The sequence below is a fragment of the Fulmarus glacialis genome, unplaced genomic scaffold (genome assembly GCF_000690835.1).
Source record: "Fulmarus glacialis isolate BGI_N327 unplaced genomic scaffold, ASM69083v1 scaffold36247, whole genome shotgun sequence".
In the NCBI taxonomy this organism is placed as follows: domain Eukaryota; kingdom Metazoa; phylum Chordata; class Aves; order Procellariiformes; family Procellariidae; genus Fulmarus; species Fulmarus glacialis.
In genome coordinates this window covers 22876-35147 of record NW_009223194.1, presented here as the reverse complement: position 1 = coordinate 35147, position 12272 = coordinate 22876, and the positions used below count along the sequence as shown (strand labels likewise).

Below are 12272 nucleotides of genomic sequence, written 5' to 3'. Positions count from 1 at the left end.
ATATTTTGTGCCTCTTCACTCACAATCCTGGAGTCTTTGCGGCAAGAACCTAGGTTTGGAGGACTCGATTTCTTAAACCAAAGCTCTCTTCTGACAAAAGACAAAACATCATCCACCATGGCTGCACAAACTCTCACAACATAATCCAATTGGTTTCCCATTCACTTTTCTATCTGGTAATGTCACTGAAGACTAGGAGGAGTAAAGCTACTGAAAGTTAAATCAAGGCAATGCAGAAGCTTTGACAGAGAACCAGCTGAAGACCCAGAACACTTCCATCAGCACTTTATTTACTTATTTTAAGTCTACACCTACAATACTTATGTTTTCAAGAAGCAGCTGGTAGCAATGACAGGAATGGAACTAAGTTTTTTTCTCAAGAAAGGACTTTATAACTGAACTTTGTAGGAAGAGCTTAAAAAGAAAAAAAAAATAGAGGTTATTGGGACACAATGGAGCACAGAATCATGTTAAATGTTTAACAGTATTCTGTATGCACTTTTTTTGTTATTTACATCTGCTAAGTAGTGAAGTACTGTAACTCCCATTTTACAGATAAGACCATGGAATGCAGAGTTCCTTGTCCCGTATCTGTAAGGAAGTCTATAAAGAACCAGGGACTTATGCCAAGACCTCTTAAATTGCAGCCAACTACTGTAATCTAAGGTTGGATTTCAGCTGCAGGGTGAAAATCAGAAAGCAAAAAGGACAGTCATATTAAAGAAGAATAAAAGAATAAAAGAAAGGGAAGATAGCGCCACTATTAGGAAAATAAGACTAAGGAATCAGGCTACGGACTAAGGAATTATTAAAGTGCCAGAGATTGGATCTCTAACAGAAGACACCTAAGGTAGAATTACCAAACCTGAAGAAAGGAGCTCTAGACCAGCTAGCTGAAACAGTACTACCTTTCATACTTTTCTGGTTTTGGTTTTTGGTTGTTTGTTCGATTTGGGGTGGGACGGGGTGTGTGTGTGTATGGTTTTTTATTAATTATGACAAAAGAACAGGAACCTACCTTATCATGAGTCTACACCAGTGGTCTGAGTTACAGTGGTCTGTAACTCAGTATTTTAAGCCTGGACATACCTACCAACCTCCAAATTGAGAAAAGCCATGACAAATACAGCTACAAATTTGGAATGCTTTGCATTTTTTGACTGGAAATTTTTAGACAGTTAAAAGGAGAGATGAAAAGTCACTAGTTACATTTTGTTCCACATAGACAGAAGAAATATGAAAAATGTGCCCCGCATGCATGAGCACAAAGTTTGGGAGGTTCTTTATGCTAAGTAGGACAGAATGTTTTCAGTACCTGTATATTCCTTCTCAGTAGTTCAATGCATTCAACAATTGTCTCAGAACTGAAAAAACACCCTGCCACTGCATGCTACAACACAAGGTGGTGTTTAAAGTATTACCTGATTTGAAGATATGTATTAAGCACATAAGCAGAGTGCCCAGCTCCTGGCAGTAGAAAGTATGTTGTTGCTCATTCATGTCCACTTTCAATTGTTTGGTAACAATATCTTCCAGTAGAATGCCAACCAGTTGTAATAAGAACCTTGAAAAACCATGTATACAATCAACAGAAAAACTATCAATGCAACATCTTTCAGAATAAGAGGAGGTTTGCCCATGAAAGTAAGTCTGAAAAATAAAATATCAAGTTCTTGTCTATTCATTCTAATTAGGATGTTAAATTAAATGCTACAGAACAGGTTGACCTAAACCAAATATAATGCTATAGGTATGGAGAGATGATCACAAGCACTTCAATAATTACATATTAGATCTGAGTTATCTACTCATCAGCTAAAATCGTGATAGCATGCATACACCAGCCCACCTCACTTATGCAGCAAACATTCAAAATGCTATGGTGTCTTTACAGTGATTTGCAATGAGCTAAAAAAACCACCATGACAGTTACCGCAGCTCAGCTGCGGAGGGGTAACTCAGCAAGTCACAATAATTCAGCTGTTTACAGCCTCATCTATCCACACTCTACTACAAAGGTTCCGTATCAAACCTCTAGCCAGAGGAAAAAAAAAAGATCAAAAGAAACACCAAAAAAGGGCATTTGAGGAAAGCCATCCTTGCTCCTGGCCATAATCATTTCTCAACTCACTCGTGTTGGACATATGGTCACATTAAGGGAGTCCAGAAGCGCCTTTTCCCTCTACCCATTATCCTCACAGTGAGCTGAATGATAAGAAACAACATTTTATTTCTATCTGAAGTTCCATACTTGAGTAAAAAGGTCTTATTTTCTTAAACAAATAGCTATTTCAAATGCTTCCCACCACATTAAAACATAATGCCTTAATGACAAACGTTATGTCACATAATACCATTACCATCTCTCCATGCTTCTTTTGCCTGAAGTTTGTCACACTCTGAGAACATCAGCATAGGAAGCTAACTAGACAAGCCAGCTCTTTAAAAACATGAAATAAAGAGCAGGACTAACTCAATAGATTTGAATCCATCTGCTGCCAAGATTCTAGTACAGAACCTGGCCTTCTTCTAAGGGGATGACTCATCTTTCAGTCCCTGCACAGGGAGGAAGGCAAAGGTTAACCAGTTCAGATTTTGGACCAGATTTTAGTAAGTCCAGGATTCACCCATTTTAACAGCTCCATTAGGTCCTTCACTTGGCTTGAGAAGAGGTATCAAAACAGCCCAAAGTCCCTACTACAAACTGCTCTCTTCCCTCTACTGTCCATCTCATTATTCCTTCCTCCACACACACTCCTCCCATATCAACTTATTAACAGACTTTATTCCTACCAGATAACAGTTCTATACCCATGTATATATTGCACAATATGTATGTGATTTCTCAGAAATCTTAATCTTTCCCTCAAGTTATTCAAAAGACAACATACCTAGAAAATGTCTCCTCAGGCAGATATTTAGCCTGTTTAACCTCAGTGTGATCCTCTGGTGTGGATAAGTTACTTTCTCCACGTCTCAGTCTGTTAATTGCTTGACACGAAATCAAGTATGGTGAGAAAGAAAGCTCTTGTATACGGGATAGAACGATGTCTTCTGTTGACTGTGAAATCAGAACTCTAAGGATAGCTAAAATTCCAGAAATCCATAGCTGGACAGTGCTCACTGATGCCTAAGACAAACACAAAAATGCAGAAGACTGAATACCTTTGAAGTTAAAACAACACAACATAGCAATGTATTCAAAAAACCTAACATTTTCATTAACTGTTGTATAAAATAAGACCCTTTTGAGAATGGAGAAAGCAGGAAATAACTTTTATATTCAAGTCTTCCAAAATGCTATTCTTGTGGTAACTGTCAAGCTCATATTCACTCTGTTACAGAATCTCTCAACTATAAAAACGGTACTAATACTTGCATAAGAAAAATGGGATTTACCTACTAAATTGCACTCTAGAATTTATTGTAATGGTATGTTTCTCTACATTCCTCATGCTCAAAATATACAATGAAGGCAAGTAATCCATAAGCAGAACATTCCTGTATAAAGTGCTCCAAGTTGGTAAATCATATTAGTTCTAACCAATTCTTTCCTAAAATCTGCTGCAGGTACTTTAACACCACATTGCAAATTAAGAAAGAGAAACACATGCTCTTTTGTTTTGCATGGAAGACACCAGATTCTCTCTTCTCTGGAAACAATTGCTTACCATTGTTTTAGGAGTAACAAACATACTCCTTAAAAGCATGTCCACAGGGCGAAGGGATGAAGGAGCCAAAATTTCAAACAAAGTGTTCAATACTCCCAGAGCATCATGAGAGTCTATATGCATCTGTAACAGAAAAACCACAAAACTAATTTGTAACTGTCCACTAAAGGTAATTGCAACACAAAATTACCATTTCATGTTTTAAACATTTCTATGACAACCTGTGTAAAATAAAGCTGTCCTTTACTGTACAAAATTTAGAGTAACCAAAAGCTATGAAAGATAAATTAAAGTTTCATTGCAGGCCCTCCGACACAGGAGTTTAGAGAACACAGACAAAAATCTATCATATGAAATTCAATATACATACCACATATATTTTATTAGGAGAAAAATGCCATATTCAGAATGATTCCAAAAGACTGACTTGTCATAAAATTTAGAAACTTTTCTCCTCCCTGCACATCCTACCAGGCTATTTATAGAGAGTAAAGCTGGTCATGAATAAACTTAAGCAGGTAACCAGGAGAAAAAAAAAAAATCCTAATAATCAGAAAAGTGAACAGCTACAATGGTATTAAACCGCAGCAACAGAGGTAGGACACCTTACTTGATCAGTTTTTTAGATAAATTATAAAACAATCAAATGCAAAAAGCAAAGGAGTGGACTTAAAATCTGGATGACCCTATCTTGCCTAAGTAATTTGATAGTTGAGCACGTGCACAGATTCATACGAAACAAAGGCAATTTCAATTTGCCAGCATTTTAGCTTTGCTCAAAACCTGCTGTCTGATCCACAATAACTGCCCACTCCCCTCAACCATGAGATCTCCTCATGGAAGTGGGCATCTGCCATCATGGAGTAAAGAACATCAAGGGCACAATTTCACCAGTTTTACTTTTTATCCTTGAAGTAAGTGTTTGTAATTCCAGGAAAGCTGTGTCGAAGACAAGTCCTCTGTTGCTTAGGAAGCAGCACTGAAAAGAAAAAAAAAAGGAGAAAAAAGAAAAAAAAAAAAAAAAAAATCTTTCTCCTAAAAGGAATCTTCCTTTCTTCCCAGATACAAAGGGCCTATTCTCCTTCCCCAATGTGCAGTCCAGTAAGAGACACATGCACACACTGGAGGGAGTCCAGCAGAAAGCCACACGGATGGTTACAGGCTTGGAGCATCTGTCGTACAAGGGGCAGCTGAGATTGTTCAGCCTGGAGAAGGCTCAGGGGAATCCTTATCAATGCGTACAAGTATCTGACCATGGGAAGCAGGAGGAGGAGACGACACAAGTGCAGAACAGCGAGCCAGAATCTTTTCAGTGGTATCCAGTACCAGGACGAAAGGCAATAGGCACAAGTTGAAATACAGGAAATTCCATTTAAATACAGGTTTAAATACAGGGTTTTTTTATTTATTTGATTTCCACCTGTGAGGATGCTCAGACACTGGAAGAGGTTGACCAGAGAGGTTACAGAGGCTCCACCCTTGGAGACTGTCAAAACTTGACTGGACATGGTCCTAAGCAACCTACTCCCGTAGATCATACGTTGAGGGGAAGACAGTATCTAGAGGTCCATTTCAACCTCAACTATTCCACGATTCTGTGATTTATTAGCACGGTTTCAGACTATGTCTCTTCATTCTCCTCACTAAGGAAAAATGCAATTAGGCCCACTGTAGTTACGAAAAAATAATTTTGACATTCTATAAACGTGGGAGAATCTTCACACCATTTAATAAGTGCTCTGATATAATCATATATGTAACAGAAGTAGAATGAGCTTCCTCTGGAAACAGCCTCGAAGATACTGCACATACTTCATGCATTTAAATATAACCTTCATCACTTCAAAGACTTAGTTTACCTTGCAGTAATTGTTTTTTCAGATATGGCAACCACACTTTCAAGAAAATCTGTCTTCATATAAAAAAAAAAATCAATACCCAAAGCCATTATTGATACATACATTGTAACAATTATTTTAAATGTTTATAGATTAAAAAATTCATATAATAACCTGCTGTTTTGCAAGCATCGGGAGAATAATGTCAGCTATTTGCCGGGACAATCTTTTCCATTTGTCTTCATTTTCTTTATGACACTGTTGCAATACTAAGATGAACATTTCTAGCACCTGAGGAAAAGTCCAAAAGAATGTGAGTAAATACCCACACTAATAGGAAACATTTAAGTAATACCATAGTGGGAAAAATATTTACTGTTTCATCCATCTGCCAAAAAGCAAAAAGAAAAACCACATAAGAAATCACACAACATTTTTAAAACCCCATTTTCAGGTTAAAAGTTTGTTCTTAGTTATGACTTTTTTTTTTTTTAAAGAATTTTCCAGTTACTTTCATAAACTAGGAAGAAAAATGCTTTCTTGGTCCTTTTTAAATGGCATTTGTCAAAAGATTATTTAAACAACTGGAAAAAAGATAGTAAATCTAAATGCCACATCGCATACTCAACGAAAAGGGGAGGAAGGAAGAGAGCAATTTCCCACGTGTATACTCTTTCTTTAGTTCAAATAAAGTTTAAATTTGGTCAAGGAAACAGAACAGACATTTTTATGGAGCTCATTCACCTGAGGTATGTCACTTTCATATAACAGGTTATAGGAGAGCACATAACGGAGCACGCCAACAGCAAGTATCGCTTCTAGTATCCGAATGTGTTAACGGATTGAGGGTTATAGAGACCACACTTTCAAGGATAGATAGGCCAAAGACACAGCAAGCAAGAGTGTTAATATATGGACTGGGAAGCGGGACAGATGAATCCGGTTCAGAGAACCAGTTTTCTGAAGAAGCACTTGTAAAAGAAATTCAAGTAGTTCAGATTCAGAAACGCAGCCAATTAAAAGAGAAGAGAAAAAGAGATCACCAGATTACTTTCTTCCCAAAAAGCTTTCTCGTGAGAGAGGAGATAGGAGCGATTCTGGCCTGAATGACTTAAACTCTGGAGCTCCATGGATGGTAGCTACAGTTGTAACAGAAAAAAGTTAAAGGTTGCAGCTCTTGGAGCCTCTCAAATTACAAGGACACCACTGCAGAACATCCCAGCCACAGCCCGGGAACAACAGAACTGCCCAGGGGTTAGTTTATGCATCAGTAGAACAGGACAGAAGAAGAACTACAAATGGGATGGTGTGGGAAGAGCAGTGCATGGGTGGTCTTTAATAGGTTAAGTGTGTCAGAAGGGGATCTGCTAGCAATTGCAGTACCTTATGTAACACAAAGTTATTCACTATTTCACATCATGTGTCTACAGAGTGTCATTTCATATAGTTGTATTAGTCATTTTATGATTATAAAACTACAAATTCAAAAGAAAATGTGGATACACAAAATTACCCCAATCTGAACATGCAGTTCTAACAAATTATTTTGACAAGATGTACTGACTTTTTTCCCAACTATTCTCAGAAAATACATAGCTTACATTAGCATACACTAGAATTGCATTTTCACATGATGAAAGGAAAAGCACATTAAGTTTGTTAAGCACCTGAATAAGCAATAAGATCCCATGTTAATTATGTCACTTCTCTTAAAATTACTTTTATGTTTTTCTTTTAAACAAAGTATATTGAAGAAAGTCATTCTTATATTCCTACAAGGCAGAAACATGTTTTCCAGATCCATGAGGTCTGGGGCAAAGTAGTAAGTGCTAACAACTGTCTAACTACCAGTTTCATTACCTTATCCAAGTAATTTGTATTTTAAAATGTTATTGAAGATATTGCTATTGTACAACAATACCTAAATCATCTCTATGCAGCATGTTTCCTACTTTTAATCCTGTCCTCTTTTCCACTTTTACACCCATTCTTTTAAGTTTCTTGAATCCTAATTTATTACAACTCTTCTACTAACCTTCTCTTTATTCAATCTGCAACACAACCAAGATCATGATCCTGACTGGAGCTTTTCAGTGCTTTGTTACCTAGGCTTGACTATAAAATCCCACAGAAATGTTACTTGACTTGAAATACTGATTTGTAGTGCAGAACCTTTCCCCTACCCCTGAAAATCTTGACATACTCTCTCTATAAGGAAAGATCACATACAGAGTCCAACTATTCAAGTTTCTATAGAAAATCATTAATATTGCCTGAAGCATTTTTAGCAATCAAAGCAATGTTACCCTTTTACAGACCGTAAACAGGGACACTTTGCCCCTCCTCTCTTACCTGATGGTACTGAATCAATCTCAGCAGCATTGACACTACCACCTCCTTTTGTGTTTCCAACTCTTTTCCAGCATCAGCTTTATTTGTTCCTCTTAACACAAAGAGATCATGAACGATGGGTTGCAGAGCTGGTATTGCTGAAATGGGATTTGTTTGTTTTAGTATGAGACAAGTCACTCTTGAACAGTGTTTTCTTGTTCTAGCAGTTCAGCTACTAAAAGTAAACCGTGCTTTAGCTTGTTAAAGGTTTTACCAATCCCTAAAAAAAAAAATAAAAACAAACCCCAAACTTATCATGCATAATGATATTTATCTTTTTACTTCTAGCAGAAAGTTTATGTTGTGGACACATTTGCCCATTGTCAGAGCTAAAATAGATATTTTTATAAAGTATTTCTCAGCAGAATCACTGGAAAGTATGACAGAGATACTCCCACTTAAAGGCTGAAAGTGGAGGGAAAGGGAAGTGGACTAAAAATTAAAATCAAAGCCTTTAAAGTACTGCTATGTTGTGAACTTATTACCTAATAAAGTTTCAAATAAAAGCTTCATTGCTATTATGTTCGATGCAGAATATGGGGTAGCACTGTTATTAGGGTGCAATAAATTTCCTGAAGGAATTCAGTGAGACTTATTTAATGTATTAAAAATTTAAAAGCTAGTGTCTTCTGGAACGATCAGTATGATTAGAGTTTTCTATAGCGTAGTATTCAATACTGTTTTTATTGCTGAACTATTACTAATATTAGTTTTGGTGCCTTTTTGCTTTTCTTTTTTTTTTTTTTTTTTTTTTTTTAATTACCATGTGTAACAGCTTTCCTCCCACTGGCCATGATACCATCACACAGCTGAATGATCTTAGGAATTCCGATTATCTGTTTGGAATGATACCGCTCATAAGACAGCAACACCAGGAAAAAAAAGATATTAGGAATAATGGCTTCAGACTCCCTGAAAACAAAAAATTAAGTGTGTCAAGTTTGAATTGCATAACTGTTCAGTAAAAATGAATCTTTTTACAATAAGATTTTTTTTTAAGACTATGTTGTTCTGCTTTCATACAGTATTTCTGTAATTTTTGTGCCCTGTTCTTTACTATGGGTTTTTTCCAAGGGATTTCTTTCAAGCTTTGGCCATTACACAGTTATTAATATTATAACATGTATCTAATGCACAACACCCATTGGAGTATTTCTGTAGGAGACCCACAGAGCAAAAAACCCACTTATCTCTTCATACAAACTCAAGTGTGAGAAAAACCAGAAATAGCTGACAATGAAAATTCCACTGCATTGCTTATGATCTATTACAAAATGTACCAGGTGATCAGAATACAAATGGATTCACACTGAGTCCACAATAGGAAGAAATAGCTCTCCCTTCAGCAACTGAATCCTAGCAATGAAGTGCTGATTCCTAAAAGCAGAGCTTTGTGGGGTGGGGGGGGTCCCAAAGGAATGGTTTTACAATTCCAAATGGAGAAACAGCACAGCATAGCTTAATTTTTTTTTTTTTTCCACGCTACTTCCTGACTTCTTCAGCCACATGGAACCTGTATCATCTGAAAGGGCTACCACTGGAGCCAGAGAATAAACAAGCACATTGCCCAGAATCTAACTCTCCCTTTCTCATAAGGCAGAAATAACCAGCAAAAACTAATCACTACATGCTTCAGAATAAGACAGTTGTAAACCCGCACTGTTCAAAGGATCTTTGCTAATTTCATACCTGAACTGTCCTACTTCAATGTATTCAAACTGCTTTAGCACAAATCCAATAAACACCTAAAGAGAGAATAAAGTGTACAACAGATACAGAGACATTAATTTCCATTTGAAATCATTTTGACAGGTTATAAAAGTGCGTGTTTTAGAAGGAGAGAAGGAAAAGACAGGTACTGAGAATCATTTTACTTACAGTTCATTCTAATATGTTATGAAGTGTTCTCTCTCTAATTACAGAAGATCTTGACAATCTTGGTGATGTTAGAGCTTATTACAGTTTGCACAAATATATGCCACGTTTTACCTATAGTCTATATATTTTTAAGTATAACTTTCTCACTCGTGTAACACACACTATTTGAGGCACTACAGTCAAGAAGTTAAAAATCAACCAAAAATCTAGCTCTAAACCAAGATACAATCTAAAGTATTCATGCATTGAAAAGATTTATCTGTGTACAAACTTATAGGAAAGTTATGTTATATTGCAACTCATACTAGTTTATAAACCCAAAAATACTGTAGGAAATAAACACTTAAACTTTATTTTCTGTTACAAATTTACTGCTTATATGGACTACCACACAGACTACTGTATTTGCCACTAGCTTCCCCCGCTATTAAAATCAAATAATGGTTGTCAACCGTGATCTCACCACTATCAGTCACATGGAAGTCCATACTCTCAATATAGAAAGAAGGTGTTTCTATTTGTAAATGAAGTTTTATTTAACAACACTGATTGTATTGTCCACATCATCTTATTCCTAAAGTCAGTCTGATGAACAGTTCTTAAATAGCTGTTGCAGAGCTTACAAAGTAATTTATATGCAATAGAAAACCAGAAATCTGAAGCTCTTTGTTGTTGGGGGGGAATTGAGTCTCACCCTCCTTTAAGTCTTTGTTTTCACCTATAGTACAATGAATGGATTGTTGCAAGTATTTTTGCTGTAAATATTAACCCTGCTGGTGAGATCCCTGTATTACAAATTTGCAAGAACAGTGGTGTACCAACCTGATCCGAATCCAGAAGACAGTAGTTAACTCGTAGCTGAACCAGTTGAGCAAGCAAGTCTAGAACTTGTCTCTGCAGCTGTACCGATGTTGTTGTAGTATATTGTTTCAATGCTTTTATGACAAGGGGTTCAAATAAACGAATGTGATTGTGAATAGCATTCTGTAATAGAGAGATTTCAAAGTAATCTAATATCTGAACAGGTCTCCGATTCAAAACCAAATTACGTTTTAAGAGCACGAAAAATGTTTTAAATCTAAGGTACAGCTCTTTCAGGAGTACATAGATACAAGTACCTTATCAGCACGATGTTTTGCTGCACTGGTAATGCTAGTTTTCAGCTGTGTAGAAACTTTTTGCAGCACATCAAACCATCTGTCAAAAAAACCAAAAAAACCCATACACATTAAAAAAATGGAGGGACAAACATACTCTCCTTAGATGCATATTGTTTTACCAATGCCAACTTTTCTTTATCTACTTGACTGCTTCAAGAACCTTAGTAAAACAAAAGGGCAACAGAGACAACCTACAGTACACTTTGATCAGATCACATGGACTTGGGGGCAACAAACCAGAGAAAGAATTTCTGGTCTTTGCTTAGTCATCCTTCTGCCTTTCCTTTAGGACTATTTGCTAAAATTAGCAAACGAATGAAATAGTTTTGAATACAAGCATTTAAAACTACTATGCTTTTAAAAAAACTTAAGTGATATAAATTTTAATGATTTAGCTTTGATTTGGAAAACACATTAGTGGTAATCAATACAGTGTTGCATTCAGGATCTCACTACCAGACAAATTACTCTGCTTAAGTCTACAAGAAATAAATAATACACAATACTGTAATTTCAAGTTACTTAGCTCCCCTATGATACTTGCATTTATGAAAAACAATAAAAAGAGATTCTAGTTCAAGTTAACATTATATCATAAGGAAACAAAGTTACCCTGAAGCATCGTGTTCCTGCTCAGCCTGAACCATATTCCTTAGACTAGCATCAGCAAGGGCCTGTGTAAAATGTGTGTATGGTGCCATGAAGCAATAATGATAGAGACCAGGTCTCAAATTGGAAGAACCTAAGCGTTGAGCTTTGCCTTGAGCTTTGTTGGGGTTTGAAGACAAGCCATCGTACTGAGAAGCCAGATTTGTCCCAAACAATGTTTTCAACAACTAGAGAAGAAAATTGGAAGGAAATAAAAAGTTAACATTTCAGGAAAAAAAAACTTGACTCCTCATCCTCCCAAAGGACTTAAGAGGAAAGGTCAAAGTGCAAACTGTGGATCATGTGGTCAAATACAAGATGACAAAAATAGCTGGGAAAAAAAAAACCAATCCACACCTCACCCAAAAAGATACGATTGTTTTTGCAACTGAAGCTATTTCCATGTGACAACTCAAAATAGTCTACTAAAACTCACCTCCCACCAAAATTAAGCTTTGATGACTTGAAACCAAATGTTTAACTGGCAGCCTGCAAGAAATCCATCAGTAAGACAGTTCTTTGCTTTCCAGGTTTTTGATGTAGTTAACTGGCTACAGAATACATTTGGGAAGGTAAGAAACAAACTTGTTTTCTGAGCATTAGCTAAAATAGTTCTTTGAACTGGAAGCAGTTCAAGAAGAAACGATATTGTTCAGATGGTATCAAGTTTCAGAACAAGTCATGAA

The 12272-nt window shown here is 36.4% G+C and overlaps 1 protein-coding gene across 1 annotated transcript in view; it reads right to left on the bottom strand.

Annotated features, from left to right (window-relative positions):
* Positions 1-12272, bottom strand: part of HTT (huntingtin) — a gene marked incomplete at both ends in the record, with an annotated part of 57425 nt that overhangs the window by 22858 nt on the left and 22295 nt on the right. Inside the window, 10 exons of the mRNA XM_009581722.1 lie at positions 1422-1564; positions 2892-3130; positions 3672-3794; positions 5684-5800; positions 7862-7998; positions 8664-8812; positions 9590-9645; positions 10601-10762; positions 10897-10975; positions 11551-11774. Of these exons, the coding sequence (XP_009580017.1) occupies positions 1422-1564; positions 2892-3130; positions 3672-3794; positions 5684-5800; positions 7862-7998; positions 8664-8812; positions 9590-9645; positions 10601-10762; positions 10897-10975; positions 11551-11774 (1429 nt within the window). The remainder of the gene's footprint in view (positions 1-1421; positions 1565-2891; positions 3131-3671; positions 3795-5683; positions 5801-7861; positions 7999-8663; positions 8813-9589; positions 9646-10600; positions 10763-10896; positions 10976-11550; positions 11775-12272) is intronic.